General features: G+C 39.9%; 1 protein-coding gene across 1 annotated transcript in view; it reads right to left on the bottom strand.

Annotated features, from left to right (window-relative positions):
- Nucleotides 1-16669, bottom strand: part of PXo (P[[i]]-sensitive XPR1 orthologue) — a 207196-nt gene extending 190527 nt beyond the window's left edge. Inside the window, exon 1 of the mRNA XM_067146499.2 lies at nt 16317-16669. Within this exon, the coding sequence (XP_067002600.1) occupies nt 16317-16385 (69 nt within the window). The 5' untranslated portion in view covers nt 16386-16669. The remainder of the gene's footprint in view (nt 1-16316) is intronic.
- Nucleotides 16670-17129: the final 460 nt, after the last annotated feature.

Raw genomic sequence — 17129 nt, forward strand, 5'->3', positions numbered from 1 at the left:
GGTGATAAATACAACCTGTGACAATAAAGTTCAGTGAATGAAGTCAGAACGGTCGATCCGTCAACACTGGCGACACACAACGCTGCACCTGCGTAGCAGCAGGTTTTGACCACATGCTCCTAACGTTGTTCAGTTGAGCATCGTGTGTGTGTGTGCCGTATAAGACTTGTTTGACACAGTGCGTGTTTAGTGTGTTGGTTCTGAACTGCGAACAGGAACATGAACGACCAAAAGATCAATGTATAGTTTTGTTTTAAGCTTGGCAAGACACCAATAGAACCACATGCGATGCTGGTACGTGTTTATGAAGACGAAGCACTGTCCTTGAAGTGTGTGTACGAGTAGTTCACCCATTTTCAAGGAGGCTGGGAAAGCGTTTCTGACAACCCCCATAGTGGAAGACCGGTGACCGCCGTCAGTGATGAAAACATTCAGAAGGTGAGGACATTAATCACGAACGATCGACAATTAATGGTGCGCATGATAGCGGATGAACTGCAGATTAACTGTGAATCCATGTGACAAATCGTTAACCAGAAGTTAGGGAAGAGGAAAATGTGTTCTCGTCTTGTGCCACATCACTTGACTGACTATCAGAAGCAGGCACGTTTAGAGGCTTCACAGGATTTTGTCAAAACGGCGGATGCGGCACCAAATTTCTTGAACTGTATTGTCACTGAGGGTGAAACCTGGTCTCAGGTACAACCCTAAAACAAAACGGCAAAGCATGACATGGCGTTCTCCAGGATCCTCTTGTTGGAAAAAGGTCAGAGCCGAAAAGTCACGCATCAAAACGAAGCTCATCACCTTTTTTGATAATCAAGGCATTATCCAGAAGGAATTTCTACTTGAGGGAACGATGAATGCTGCACGGTACATTGAAATTTTGACCCATTTCATGAAACGTCTACGCAGGGTACGACCCCAGTAGGCACAACAACGTTCATGGTTTTTTGTCTATGACAATGTTTGCCCACACACAGCTAATATCGTCAAACAGTTCATGGCAAAAAGGTGGTGCAACTTGAACATCCCCCATACTCGCCAAATCTCAATCTTCCAGACTTCTTTCTATTCCCAGGACTCAAACTAGCTTTGAAAGGAAAGAGATTTGACGATATTCCTGACATCCAACGAACACCATCCCAAAGGAAAGCCTTCCTGCAAAGTTTCCAGGACATGTATCACCGATCTCAGCAGTGCATAGTTATGGGAGGAGACTATTTTGAAGGACAGTAAGGTCATTGTAGTGCATTGTTCATCTATGTTGATAGTACAGAACTATTCACCAAACTTTATTGCCACTCACCAAACTTTATTGCCACAGGTTGTAGAACAGAAAGAAAGTAAGAGAAGAGAAAGAGATCCTAGGAGGAGATGGTAACAGTAGAAGTTAACTCAGACTGACATAAGTAATAGTATGACACAATAGTATGTTTTTAATAATAATAATAATAATAATGTTATTTGCTTTACGTCCCACTAACTACTTTTTAAGGTCTTCGGAGACGCAGAGGTGCCGGAATTTAGTCCCGCAGGAGTTCTTTTACGTGTCAGTAAATCTACCGACACGGGGCTGTCGTATTTGAGCACCTTCAAATACCACCGGACTGAGCCAGGATCGAACCTGCCAAGGTGGGGTTAGAAGGCCAGTGCCTTAACCGTCTGAGCCACTCAGCCTGGCGGGTATGTTTTTACCTGCACGACTGATGGTAATGTTACTGCTGCTTAAGCATGTATTCCCGTCAGCTTTGGCCTAGGTAGGGGTTTTATACAAAAAATATAATAATGATGAATTAAATGAATCAATAGGCTTTGAAGGTTATTCGTCCATTAAAGAATATTCTGAATGCAGAGACTTGACAGTGTAAATACAGAGGTTTTCAATTCACTTTTAAAGAAGTTATCAGATCAGAAGGAGTAAAAGTTACTAAAGCAAATTGCTTACTTCTTTTTCTAATGAAGATGAAAACTGGTTTGTTTTATTCAGCATTGAGAGTTTTGTTCGTTATTCATCATACCACAGTATCTAGAAATTTTATGGCAACAGTTATAAATCTTGCAGCAACTATAGCGAACTTTTTTTCTGGCCTAGTAAAGAAAGTGTCAGAGAAACTACGCACTCAGAATTTTGAAATAAATATCCCCATTGCAGAGTAATAATAGACTAATAGTAATGTTATTGTTTATTCATCCCAGTAACTACTTATGACATTTTTTGGAGACGCTGAGGTGCCAGAATTTACTTCTGCAGGAGTTCTTTAATATGCTAGTAAATCTACCAACATGAGGCTTATGTACAATTTACGAACTTCATCGTATAGATCCGTATTGTTACAGTTAAAACATAGAAAGAATGTTAGGTTTTGGTCCACCCAATCAATACACATCACTTTACAAGTGAAAAACTATTTAATTAAAAAACATATTAAATATTATGGACATGTTTCGTCTCTATTTGAGACTTCATCAGCCATAAAATCATGTGGTACATTACAAAAACGCATTGTTCAGAAATTGAAACAAATGGAAGAACCTAATGCCTTTTTAGGGATTATTTAAGAAACGCAAAAGATATATAAATATATATACATTATTTACACAAAGTGACCTTGCTTCTTGCAAAAACTTTTGTTGTCTTCAATGTGAAAATTGCAACATAACTTAAAATGTGACATGCCTGCCATAACATCTCGTACGGAATGCAATGTCCATTGTTGCTGTTCGTATTTAAAATGGAAGTTCCTTTATGAACTGTTGAGGAAACACTGGAGAACAAATATACACATATTTAATGAGGTAGTTTAACACTTCTTGCAAACAATCTTTCTGCAGAGTTAAATATGAATGACCTTACTTGAAAATGTTGCAAGCATTGTTGGAATCTGGTAGTTTCAGTGTGTTAACTGGAGAGATCAAAATTCTGGCCTCGGAAATAGGATTGGTACAAATCCACATCAGAACATTTCAAATTTTTTGTAAGGAATATTTTCAAATTGAGCTATTCTGGTAGAAGAAATCTGAGCCTTATGAGATCGCCTGTCATATGGCAAAAATCCGCGCAGCATGACCACCATATTCGTGGCTTAAGAAATATTCCCTTTTCAAAAAAGACAAAGTCTTCAAATTGGATGAAACTCCCTATAGCTGGTTCACGACTGAGCCTCGCTCTTACTTGCTTCTCGCCATGCTACTGCGCGTGTTATAGTGTTATAGTTGTGTTGACTAGCCAAGTTCTGCCGGGCGAAAGAAAACACAACTATAACACGCACAGTAGCGTGGGGAGAAGCAAGTCAGAGCAAGGCTCTACCAATTGAGCTATACGCAGATGATATAATTCACAAGTATTGTGTGTTAACTAATCTTCTTTCTTTCCTTCTTTCTTAATCCGTTTACCCTCCAGATTTGGTTTTTCTCTCGGACTCAGCAAGGGATCCCATCTCTACCTCAAGGGCAGTCTCCTGGAGTGTGGGCCTTTGGGTCGGGGATAGTGAGGAGGAGGACCAGTACCTCAGCTGTTATGCTGGACAGGGGCTTGGTACGGGGATGGGAAAATCGGAAGGGATATAAAAGGAAGCAGCCGTTGCCTTAAGTTAGGTACCAATGATAATAATGTTATTTACGTCCCACTAACTACTTTTATGGTTTTCGGAGATGCCGAGGTGCCAGAATTTTGTCCCACAGGAGTTCTAGATGCCAGTAAATCTACTGACATGAGGCTGACATATATGAGCACCTTGAAATACCACCGGACTGAGTCAGGGTCGAACGTGCCAAGTCGGGTTCAGAAGGCTAGCGCCTCAAACGTCTGAACCACTCAGCCCGGCAAGTTAGGTACTATTTGCCAGAAGGAGAAGTGGAAAATCACTTTGAGGATGACTGAGATGGGAATCGAACGCCCTCTACTCAGTTGACCTCCCGAGGCTGAGAGGACCCCGTTCCAGCTCTTGTACCACTTTTCAAATTTCGTGGCAGAGCCAGGAATCGAACCCGGGCCTCCAGGAGTGGCAGCTAATCACACTAACCACTACACCACAGGAGCGGAGTAACTAATCTTCAAATACCAATAATTAAAGAATAATATTATTTACTTAAGAATGTACTTGGAATTAAGAACAAGTAACAATGCAAATATTAGAACTTGGTAGTACTAGGTATACCCCAACTTTGAGGTAAACTAGTCTTGGAGAAGGAGCATTCATTCTTGATATAATAAAATACAATAGCAATTTATTTGCATGATTCTCCTCCTTCCGTAGGCCAGGGACATTCTCTACCTAGAACAATGAGTTTCGAATCAATCTACACAAATTAGAATAAAAATTGGAAGTTTCATATTTGCAAGTGGAGTGCAAATGGATAAACAAAAAGAAACTCAAATATATACCTAGAGGTTGCTGTGTACGGTGGTAGTGTCACAAGTGTTTGCCGTACCACATTTGCTGAAATAACTAATACATCATCTCTTCTTTTCTTCTTCACTTCATTTACATGTCCACTTTCACCCTTAGAAAGTAACAACAACAACAACAACAACAACAACAATAATAATAATAATAATAATAATAATAATAATAATAATAATAATCATGTTATTGGCTTTATGTCCCACTAACTACTTTTTCAGTTTTTGGAGACACCGAGGTGCCGGAATTTTGTCCCGCAGGAGTTCTTTTACGTGCCAGTATCTATCAACAAGAGGCTGATGTATTTGAGCACCTTCAAATACCACTGGACTGAGCCAGGACCGAACCTGCCAAGTTGGGTTCAGAAGGCCAGCGCCTCAACCGTCTGAGCCACTCAGCCCGGCCCTTAGAAAGTGACAATTTTTTTTTTAATACTTCTGGTAGGTAGAAATTCGTATTCAATGCTCAGATCCATAATTCCTTAATGCCACTCCAGAACTCCTCAGCCGATGCAAGATCCACATTTAATTCGCTGCTGGGCACCACTAGTACATTCCGCACAGTGTCTAGACTATCAGACCAATGTCTGAACTACACTTGCTTTTACCTCCTCTCCTCCACCACTTGATACACTGAGCTCAGTGACTCCAAGACGGGTGCAATTCACTCATTTTAGTAATTCCAGACCTTGTGATTTATAATTAAGCAACATAGGCCTAAAATCCACACGGATGGGTGACCACTACATTTCACGAGAGCTGAATAGCTCTCACAAACAACACACGAAATCAGTGTGAGTGATCCAACTACATTACACCACACTACCGCATAACTGTGCGAGAATAGCACTTCACAGCTAAACTAGCCTGTCAACTGAAAACGGTGAACTTAGTTCAATGAGAAAATTAAAGCTCACTTACATTAGCACGAGTGCTTGGTAGAAATTACAGAAGACTGGCATCAACACACAAATACATGTCTCTCTCTCTTATAAACCCAGACCGTCCAGCGGCATTTCTACTCTCCGAAACATAAGCAGTTGTACGGGAGGTGCGCATAGTTTTTGACCTCGCCAGGAGCGTGCATGTGTTCGACCTAGCATCAGTAGCCAGTCTGAATCTCAGCTGTTAACAAGGTGAGACAGTTATCGTTGCAACACCCAACTTTTGCATGGAAAAGTTATGAGTCGGCTCGATGGAGACGCGATGCATTTGTACAGCAATTTCCTTCATGAGCATAGATTCACAGAATTGTAAATAAATTTGAAACTACTGTCTCAGTGCTCATTAAAAAACATGCACACCCACGAACAGTTTTAACAGAGGAAAAGCTAGATGACATTGGTGTGAATGTTGGTCACCAAATAAATCACTCACAAAATTAGCACATAGAGCTACAAAGTTCAAATTAAAAAATCAAAATCTCTTTATTTGCAAATTAGGTGTCTACCTCGGTGGCAAATGGTACACTAAAATACATTATTGTCAAGCACTAGATATTAAATTAACAAGAGAAGAAAATTTTCCCAAAATACAATATTATACAATTTATGCTAACAATTTTTTCTATTAAACACACAGCTCATCCTTAATAAATTTATATTGTTTATAAAATTCTACTTATAATATCTCCTGTACTACTTACAAATATAGTCAACTGATATACAGTTGTGGAATAACTTCAAATGATACTATACAACTGGTATATGATTAAAATTTACATTGCATTTATTTACTTATTTATTTTTTTACCCATTCTGGAACCTAAGTAGCATTACGACCTGCTGCGTCTTAACCAGAGCCCCTTTCGCCACCACTTTTCAGAGTTCCTGAAGGGCCTTCACAGCTACCGTAGCAGTCCCAGGGCCCTCGAAGTCCCCAATGTACTTCACCCCTACAGGCAGTCCCCTACTTCGGCTGTCCAAACTCCTTAGACCAGGGGATGGAATTAATTTATTCACATAAATTTTTTATTTACATTAACCTGCACTGGTCGAATGCCCTCTAACATTTCATTTATTTTCTCTGTTGCTGTTTATTCTCTTCTTGAATATCTGTACAGATTTTGGAAAAGGATCAAACACTACCCCTGGTAAACTGTTCCACTCCTTCACACCCTTCCCAATGAATGAAAATTTACCCCAATCGCTTCTGCTAAAATTCCTTCTAATTTTATATTTGTGGTCAGTCCTGCCGATATAATTAGTTTCCAACTGAAGCCTCTCACGGATATCTCCCCATGCTTCTTCTCCTGTATAGGCTCTCTATAATCCTATAAGTCTAGTTTTCTCTCTTCTCTTACTAAAAGTTTCCCACCCAAGTTCCTTTAACATTTCTGATACACTACTCTTTCTCCTTAAATCCCCTGTTACAAACCTTGCTGCTTTCCTCTGCACACTATTTCTTTTATTAGGTATTCTTGGTGAGGATCCCAAACACTGTTTGCATATTCCAATAATGGACGAACCATATTTAAGTATTCTCTTTTAATTCTTTGTTACATCCTTTAAGTAGCCTCATTATGACATGTAACGATCTGTATGCTTTCCCAACAATGTCATCCACATGACCCTTCCAGTGCAAATTACTTTCAAATCTCACACCTAAGTATTTGCACTTGCCATCTTTTGGGATAACTACCTCAACCAAAGTATACTCAAATTCGGTTTTAAAACTCCTGTTTGTAAATTTTTGTAACAGTTGATTTGCCTCCATTAACCTTCATATTATTCTCTTCAACCCATTGCTGGATACTCTCAAGGTCCCTTTGTAATTCTGAACAATCCTCAATATTATTTACAGTAGAAGTCCGCTATAGCGAGTACGGCATATAACGAGAACTCCGTTATGGCGACGATATTTTTCTGTCCCTTCAAAATTCCTATATTAAACTGTGTATCGTCCTTCAGTTACAGCGAGAACCCTATCACTGGCGCATCCATTATTACGAGCGATTAAGCGCGCGCGATTTTTTCCGTTACCGATATTTATGCACCCCAGCGATGATATTGCATGCGATCGATTACCTTCGGCATCGTTTCCTCGCTATGTGCACTAGCGATTTCTCTCGTCGACATTCGAAGGAGATGTTGGAGTCGATTAGTAATATCCGTCGACAGTTGTTCGGTAAAGAAAATTCGAAATGAAAGAGAACATATTTTCGTAATAAATGCGTAAATAACGTGTCCGAAACGGTTGTTAACTCGTTAAAATTAAGGCTGACTAAACGACCGCTTAATTTTGAGGCTAAATACTGCAATTAAGTAAGAATGGGATATACCTTGAGATATGGCAGAGTGCTTAATTGATTTCAGAGGTTGGTTTATATTTTGTCGCGTCTGGTTAAATTACGGAAAGGCTATTATGAAAATTTATACCGAGAAAGGTAAAATTTTTCTACTGGCGCTTGAAGTGTGTTTTCATCATACGTATAGTACGGTTAAGTTAGGATACGTGACGCTGTTTGAATAAGAAAATTGAAACGTTTGCAACAAAATGCTATCGATCATCTTCGGTACGGTATAGTTTTCTCACTTTGTGCATTTGCGAGCTCTCTCGTTGACATTCAAAGGCGATGTTGGAGTTGAGTAATACCCATTGACTGCTGTTCTCTACAGAAAATTCGAAATGAAAGAGGAAAACACGTTTTCGTAATAAATGCGTAAATAATGTGGCCGATAGCAGTTGTTAACTCGTTAAAAATAAAGACTGAAGTAAGCGATATTTTAATTTTAATGTTATATACGGAAATTAATTAAGAATGTGATAACCTCAAGATATGGCAGAGTACACCCACTGATTTTAGAGGATATTTCATATCTCTCGTCTAGTTAGGGCTATTTACATGTAAATATTTCGCGAGGAGGTTATTTCTCTACATGCGTTTCAAATATGTTTTCATGATAGGCTACATATACGGTTAGGTTCGGTGACGCTGTTTGAAGAAGAAAGCTGAGGCGTTTGCCACAGAAATCTCTGGAGTGATACCGTATTTCTCCAAATCCAAGATTTTTTTTCTCCGAGTCTAATGCGAAAACTCAAGGGTTGTTGCATTTGCGGCCTAACAGGAAGTTAATGGATACCACTGGCAACTACCGCGGTAACCACGCTGCTTCTTTTCACACGCGCACAGAACTCATTGACAATAAACGACCGCCTCTTTACTACACATCGCTAGCCGCTACAACCGGTTGTACAGAGCCTGTGTGTTTCTCAAATCTGCAGAATGGCATCAAAGCATGCGACCCTTCGAATTCTTAGAAAAGCCATGGCTACGCAGTGGCAGACTTATAACGCTTCTACTGTACTTGACGCTTAGTAAAATTAAGGTTTATAGACAGCAGGAATATTTTCGGGATGGATAGTCGTATTGTAAAGATACGTGGAAAAGGTATTGCCGGCAAATTTTCAACGGGTTCTAGTCGATATTATGATGCCAATTATAAGTTAATGTTTATTAAACACACGGAAATGTAGAATTATTGTGCAGCCGCAAGAAAATACGGCATAGGCCTAACTAAAGCCAATATTTGGCGTTAGCGTGAAGACAAAGAGCTAAAAAATGCGTCCCGTACAAAAAATGCATTCAGTGGTCCGCAACAAGGACGCTTTAAAAAAGTCGAAGATGAAATTGTGAGGTATGTGCACGAAATCCGCAAGGGCGGAATGGCCATACCGTGGCGCAATGAACTCGTTCGTTGACTTTCAACGTTCGCGATTAGGCCAATACATCGCTAGCCGCTGAATTTGGCCGAACCCGGCAAGCGAGACGTGCGTGTAGCGGCAGCCGGTTATATCTGACGCTGCATAAAAGTAAGTTTATTAGACAGCAAGAATAATTTCCTGATGGATCGTTGTATTGTAGAGACGCATGGAATAGGTATTGCCGGAAAATCTTCAACGAGTTCTCTTCGGTATTATGATGTCAATGTTGAGTTTTTGGTCCTTAAACCCGCGGAAATAAATAATTGTGCAGCCGCCAAAAAAAGAAATACGGCGTGACGAAAGTTAATTTTCGGCGTCTAAAAATAGTCTAAACATGCGTAGGCCTACTGTAAGACAAGGCATTCGTATGATTTTTCAAACTTCTTTTTGAGTCTGATTTAAATTTTTTGAAGGAAAAAAGTGGGGTTCATCTTGGATTCGGAGATATACGGTACTATATTTTTTTTTCAGAATAAAATTAAACATTCACGTAGTATCGGATTACGAAAATAACAAACAAGTAAGCCGTAGTGTGGATATCATCTACGGAAACCCAAGTTATGAACAAACTGATTGCCGTTTCATTCCGATTTTAAAGTGCATGAAGGGTTTTCCAACTTTTATCAAAAATCGGGTATAACGACAATCCGTTATAGCGAGTAAATTTCCGCCGTTATGGATTCTCGCTATAACGGACTTCTACTGTATTTCCCTATAAACAATTATGCCATCTGCGTAAATCTTATTTTTGATGTTATATTGTTCCTTAAATCATTTACGTATAATAAGAAAAGTAACAGACTGATTATACTACCCTGTGCAATTCCCTTCCAAACTTTCTCTTCCTGTGATATATTATTTCCTACTTTGACTTTCAGAACCCTTGAATTTAGAAATGTTTTTATCCAACGTGTAACCCTTACGTCCAATCCTATTCCCTCCAATTTCTTTAATAATATTCCATGTTCCACTCTATCAAAGGCTTTGGAAAGATCTATGGCTATGCAATCTAATTGGCCTCCTGAATCCAATTGATCTGATATGTCCTGCTGAAATCCCACCAGTTGTGCCTCACAAGAAAATTTCTTTCTAAATCCATACTGGCTCATCATGAACCAATTTTTATCATTACATATCTCTCTGATGTACTTTGATATTAAACTCTCCAGTATTTTACAAACTATACTGGTCAGGCTGATTGGTCTGTAGTTCTCTGGTTTCCTTTTATCACCCTTTCCTTTATAAATTGGTAATATTATAGATTCCTTCCATTCCTTTGGTATTACACTATTATTTATGACATAGTCAAAGAGAAATTTTAAATAAGGCACTATGTACCACCCCATTGTCTTTAACACCTCCCCAGTAATTTGATCACTTCCTGCTGCTTTTCCTTGCTGAAGCAGTTGGATTTCTCTGAAAATATCTTCATTTGTAAATGAGAAGCTTCTTGTTTCCCTCTGTGTCTCTCCCTCTCTATCTTCTGTTTTGGTTTCCAACTCCTGACAATCATCTACTGAATCTCTGAATTCCCTACTAAATAGTTTTGCTTTCTCAGTATCTGTTAAATAGTGTTCACCCCCTTCTCCCATCATTGTAGGAATTTGGATTCCTTTTCCTTTTTGATTCCTGATATATGAATACAGCTTTTACCATTTCCCTTTGTGGTCATTACCCTCTTGAAGTATGCCATTCATATAATTCTCTTTTGCTTCCTTTTTCACTCTATTCATTTCACTCATAAGCTGTTTTCTAGTTTCTCTACTCTCCCTACCCTCTTTGATTTTCCTGTTTACTATGCTACATTTTCTTTTTAATTTTCTTATTTCCCTTGTATAATAAACAGGGTCTGAGGTCATTTTACCCTTCTTAACAGGTACAAATCTCTTCTCTCCTTCCCAAATGATTCCTTTAAATTTAGCCCAAAGTGTATCCACATTACTCCCTTCACTTATCCAACAACTGAATTGTGATTTAAGGTAAGTCCCAAATTCATCAACTTTAGTTTTTCTGTACAATTTCTTGTCTTGTGTGACCCTCTTATTAAGCCTTTTTGGTACCAGTCCTACATCCATTATTACAGCCTTATGGTCACCTATTCCTTCAATTACCTCAGTTTTATCAACAATTTCCCACGGTTTAACCAAGAATACAAATAGTAAGTTATTGAGACGAGTCGGTTCTTGTACTACTTATGTAAATCCTCCCTCCCAAATTAACTTATTTGCCAGTTTCTGTTCATTGGCTTCACTTGCAGCTCCATTCCATTCAACTTCAGGCAAGTTTAGATCTCCCCCAATTATTACCATATCATTATTATTGTTTTTATGAGTATAATCTATTATTTTCTCAAATATTTCCATGTCTCTTTCCTCTCTTCCAGGCCTGTATGTTCATATAATTCCCACCTCCTACATATTATCACAAACTAATTTTATCCCTAATATTTCATCCCTTTCATCGGTAAACCATTCATGTGAACAATAAGTTTCCTTCACCAGAATAAACAACCCCCCCCCCTCCCTTTTTATCTTCTCGGTCTCTACGATAGACTGTGTAACCTTCTGGAAATACTTCTCTATTACCCACCCCTTCTCAAAACCACGATTCCACTCCTATCACCACATTAGTCTCATAAGATTCCATCAATGTACCAAATTTTAATTGTTTATTTATTACACTCTGACAGTTTACCAAGAGCAATCTCAGACCCCCTTCCTCCCTAAAACTTGACTGTTGCAATTGGGTAACTTGAAATTCCTTACTTTCCTGAGTTTCATTTTCTAGTTGACTAAGCCAGCTTGAAGTACAGCTGGCTCTTTCTACTAGTTTTCCTGGTCAGTATTATAACTCAAGGGAGTTGCCTTTCTTACAGTACATATCTTAAGATTAATAAAATCTAGAACAATATTTGCTATCTTTTGTTTACCTGAATTGTTTAGATGCAGGCCATGCTTTGTGTTGCACATCAAACCATATGGGTTTACACAGGCCCATTGTTTAAAAACTGCTGATCCAGCGACACGAGTGAGGTATTGTGAGTGGTATCTAGGGAGTCTTTCATGTTCACGCCCTTCGTGGCCCTTGTCTTTCTTCGGCCGATGCCTTAATTTTTCTAAGTGTTGGATCTCTTCCGTATTTTCTCTCATCAGTGTTAGAGGACGGTTGCCTAGTTGTACTTCCTCTTAAAACAATGACTGCCACTACCACCATCCTCTAGTAACAATAATCTGAGAGAAAATTAGAAGAGGACTGACACATCGAAAAATTAAGATGTCGGCAAAAGAAAGAGGAGGGCCACAAAGTGAATGAAAATGAATTACTCTCTCGGCCACGCAAACCTAATACCGGTGGGGTTGAGTTGACCGAGGTTAGGAAGCAATGCCAGACTCAGATACTACCAACCCACGCCCCTGGTCCCTCTTATGACAGGCAGGGGATACTATGGATATTATGCTATGCACAGGGGGACTGATAGAAAAAAGACCTAGAATGACTCTCCCAGAATAAAACACAACATGATTTTGAACAGTTCAGCAAATATAGTGTGTGATATTATTCATTCAAATTTGTTTCTAGACCCTTTACGTTTGACTTTACTAAGTTTATCTCACAACTTCTGAACAAAGGAGCAGTTATTTAACACTCCCACCCATCTACTTAAAGAATGTCCCACCTCTACCAACAATTTTAAACATAGTTACAGCGTATTTATACAGTATACAGTATAACTGGGAAAAAAAGTTAAGCATCCAGGAGTGGTCCAATATCCCATTTTGGTGTTTCGGCTGCCATTCACACCAGAACACCAATACCTGCATTTGTGAGCTTGCATCAGGGAGATAGTGGGTTCGAATCCCACTGTTGGCAGCCCTGAAGATGGTTTTCTGTGGTTTCCCATTTTCACACCAGGCAAATTAAGGCCATGGCCACTTCCTTTCAACTCCTAGGCCTTTCCTATCCCATCGTCGCCATAATACCTATCTGTGTCACGCGACGGAAAGCCACTAACAAAAAAAAAAAAAAAAAAAAAAAAAAAAAAAAAGCATAGATGTGTGAGTAAATAATTAGATTTACAAGGATCTGTAACATGTAGAACGCCCACCAGAGTGCATTCATGATGGCACCGCCCTGTTTATTTCATAACTTGTTACCAGTCAACCGCTGTGAGTCAGACAGTTAAGTGAGACGTACAGAGAGGACTACGTACAGTACGAAGCACCCACGATGCCTTGCAGATGCGTTAGACAGCCTATCCACCAACTGACAGAGGCCGCATTGTGGAACTGCACGAGGCTGGTTCTTCGTATCGTGCAATTGCCAGGCATGTGGGCCATTCAGATGTGACAGTGGCCCAATGTTGGACTCAATGGGCACATGAGGGCACCCAATAATGTCCAATAACGGAACAACTATACTGATATTATAAATTTACTCATTCGGAACAAATATTTCAGGTTCCCTACGGGAATCAACAACTTTATCATCTGATGGCCAGGCAGGCATCAATTTTTCAAAAAGAGAAAGTCTTTCATAGTGCATTGGCACTGCCAGTGGCTCCAAGTAGCCTACGAAGTGGCCTCCACCGTATGCACTGGCCATGCGTTTTGGTGGGTGTGCTATTTACCAATTGATGAGCCCAACTTAGCACACTGGGGCGAAACGCTGGCAACCAGGAATGAGTTATAATGTCCAATAATGGAGCAACTATATTGGTATTATAAATCTACTTATTCGGAACAAATATTTCAGGTTTCCTATGGGAATCAACTACTTTATCACCCAATCATGTCGTTCAGGTTTGGGTCGACCAAGAAACACCACCCCAAGGGAGGACCGTTTTATGCTGCACCAAGTCTTGTGGGATCCCACATCTTTGGCACCCACCATCCGCGGACGTGTACTGGAGACTCTACAACACCTTGCGAGTTCTCGCACAGTGTATCGACGACTCGCATCCGCCGGATTGGAGTCCTATCACCCTATGTGTCGGCTGCCATTCACACCAGAACACTAATGCCTGCATTTGGAGTGGTGCATTGTCCGGGAGGCGTGGACAGAAGACGTCTGGCGTCACATCATGCTCAGTGATGAGTCCCGCTTCTCCATAACCTCCAATGACCATCCATCGTGGGCGGGTTTGGTGGTGTCACGGGTAGATCTTGCCCATATTGTGCAAAGACACACAGGTGTAATCCCTGACATCATGGTGTGGGGGACGGCATGGTGGTACGTCACAGACATTCTGCATCCTTATATCCTACCCCTTAGGGCACAGCACTCTAGGACAATGTTCCAACAAGGTAGTGTATATCCACACACAGCACGTATGTCTATGGAATGCCTAGAGCATGTTGAGGTCCTCCCATGGCCAGGAAGATCCCCGGACCTCTCCATCATTGACCATGTATGGGATGACATAGGAAGGGGACTCCATCCCAGTACTAACGTGCGGGATCTGGGAGAGGAACAAAAGGCTGATTGACACCATTGCGGCCAGTGGGGGTGTGACACAACTGATTTGGTGCCACTGCCAACGGCCTTGTCTCTTTCATCCCATACTTTAATCAGTTCAACAAAGGCACACAGTCTTTCAGCATGTGTAGTTTCATTCACTTTCAACCACTTCTTCTGGATGCTTGACTTTTCTGTCAGGCAGTGTATATATTTCACAAGAACATCAGCACACGTGACCACAAGGATCCTCCTAGTAGATGTAATGTTACAACTTGGAAAATAATCAACTACTCATATGCACAAGTAAAGAAAATCTCTTTGGACTTTACAGAATGCAACACAATCATAGGAGATTATCACAAAATTTGGCCTAGATTAACAATTATGAAATATAAAGGTGGTGATGCAGAATGCTAAACAAGTCTTTGATGATGTCTATTATGATGTTGAGTATATTTCTGAAGAAACCTAACCCTTTCAAGATATTCCAGATATATTTTGTAGTACCTCCCCTGCTACCAAAAAACAATCCTTTAACTGACCAATGCTCAAGTTGGATGTTGTAATATTCACTTAAATATTGGAGGCATGGTTCATAAATATCTTTCTTTTTTCTGTCAACCTCAATCACCTGTTCAATGTCTCCAACGCTAAAGCAGCGTGTTTTTTTTGGCTGAATGGCAACGATGTCAGTTCTCCTATTCGACCCCGTAGAAGACACATAGTTAACTTTAGCGTGAACTTGCCACTTCATTTCCCTTAATGCTGAAGCTACAGCTGACCTAATCCTGTGCAGTGCTCCCTTGGGACAAATACCAAGCACGTGTACTAAAGTTTCAGTCTCGCCGCAGTCAAGACGACGGCTCAGGTTGTTCTTGGACGACATTTTAAGGACGTTTGTTCACACTAAGACGATAATCCACTATGATTATACACATTTCAAACATCTTTTATCATAAATTATTGTCAGATAACATACTTCCTTTCCAATAAAACTAAGTGCTCTCTACCTAATAAAGTAGGCTATTTTTGTGTCACTTTAAAAATTCACTTCCTTAAACTTGCGATGTTCTTATTGTCTACGTTTCAATACAGTGAACAGTTTCATGTGCACATTTTTTGTGAAAATGGGTAACCTATTCAACTACCATCGCTTGGAGGCTGGAAGTCTCAAATATCAATAAGGCCAGACAATCCGAAAAGGTGCAACACAGATAGTCAACTCGTATCGGTTCTCTAAAATCTACCTTCTCAGTAAAAAATGAACTGCAGGCAAACATTCCTTGTATTTTTTTTTTTTTTTTGTTATTTGCTTTACATCGCACCGACACAGATAGGTCTTATGGCGACGATGGGACAGGGGAGGGCTAGGAGTGGGAAGGAAGCGGCCGTGGCCTTAATTAAGGTACAGCCCCAGCATTTGCCTGGTGTGAAAATGGGAAACCACGGAAAACCATCTTCAGGGCTGCCGACAGTGGGGTTCGAACCCACGATCTCCCGAATACTGGATACTGGCCGCAATTAAGCGACTGCAGCTATCGAGCTCGGTCCTTGTAATTTACACTGCCATTAAAAGACTCAAAGTCGGTTCAATACAATGTATTATTGTAATATTAATCCCTTCCACATGGAATTGTGCACCAAATAAAAAGAAATGTGTATGGCTGAAGTATTACTCCAGTAAAGAAATAAAATTAAAAGTATTTCAAGAAACCTGGTATGAATGAGCATCGAAAGATTACCATCTTACCTCGTAACAAATGTATTGTTTCCTCCATTCTGGAGTAATGTGGGCTCCTAAATGTTCGGTAAACTTCATGATTGATTATCGAAAAAACAGACAAAGGAGTGGACATCAAAAGTGCTTTTTAACCTCTACACCGGCAATTTCTTCGGTACATGTCACTGTTTTAAAATTCAGTTTCTGTATTCCTATTTCGTTATGATAATTATTATACAAGTTGTACTGATGAATGCAAGTCATTTCAGGTGGCATTCATATGGGACAAATTAACACATTTTAACACCTGCAGCTGTTGATTAGAGCGATCAACGACGTCCCTGAAAACACAACTAGTATTTGGCAAAGAGACGGACCAGACGGACTAGGGTCATGGTCATCTGGCAACTGTCAACCGATCATCTGTTTCCTGAAAAGCATGGAGTATCAATATGTGACAGTACAAAATAACATCGTGAATACGCGTAATTTTCAAATATATTTTGTTTGAAAAGTACACCAACGAAATAGATCGGAAACATATAAAATTTGATAGGTTGCTTTCAGGATGCAGGATGGACTGGTGTGGAAGCGGGCTCCATATTTGTGTCATCGTAATGTACCTTAGTTCAACAGCTCACCGCTCTGTGCGGTGCAAACTGCAGGAAAAGCATAAAGTTTTTAAAAACACTAAATACAGTACTTAACGAAATGCTTGCTTCGGAAAGGCTACAACAAAAACTTTTAACGTCACAAGAAGAAATCATACCTACAATATTAGAAAATTAATATATGTTGTTGTTGTTGTTGTTGCTGTTGTTGTTGTTGTTGTTGTTGTTGTTG

This window comes from Anabrus simplex, chromosome 1 (assembly GCF_040414725.1).
Source record: "Anabrus simplex isolate iqAnaSimp1 chromosome 1, ASM4041472v1, whole genome shotgun sequence".
Classification (NCBI taxonomy): Eukaryota; Metazoa; Arthropoda; class Insecta; order Orthoptera; family Tettigoniidae; genus Anabrus; species Anabrus simplex.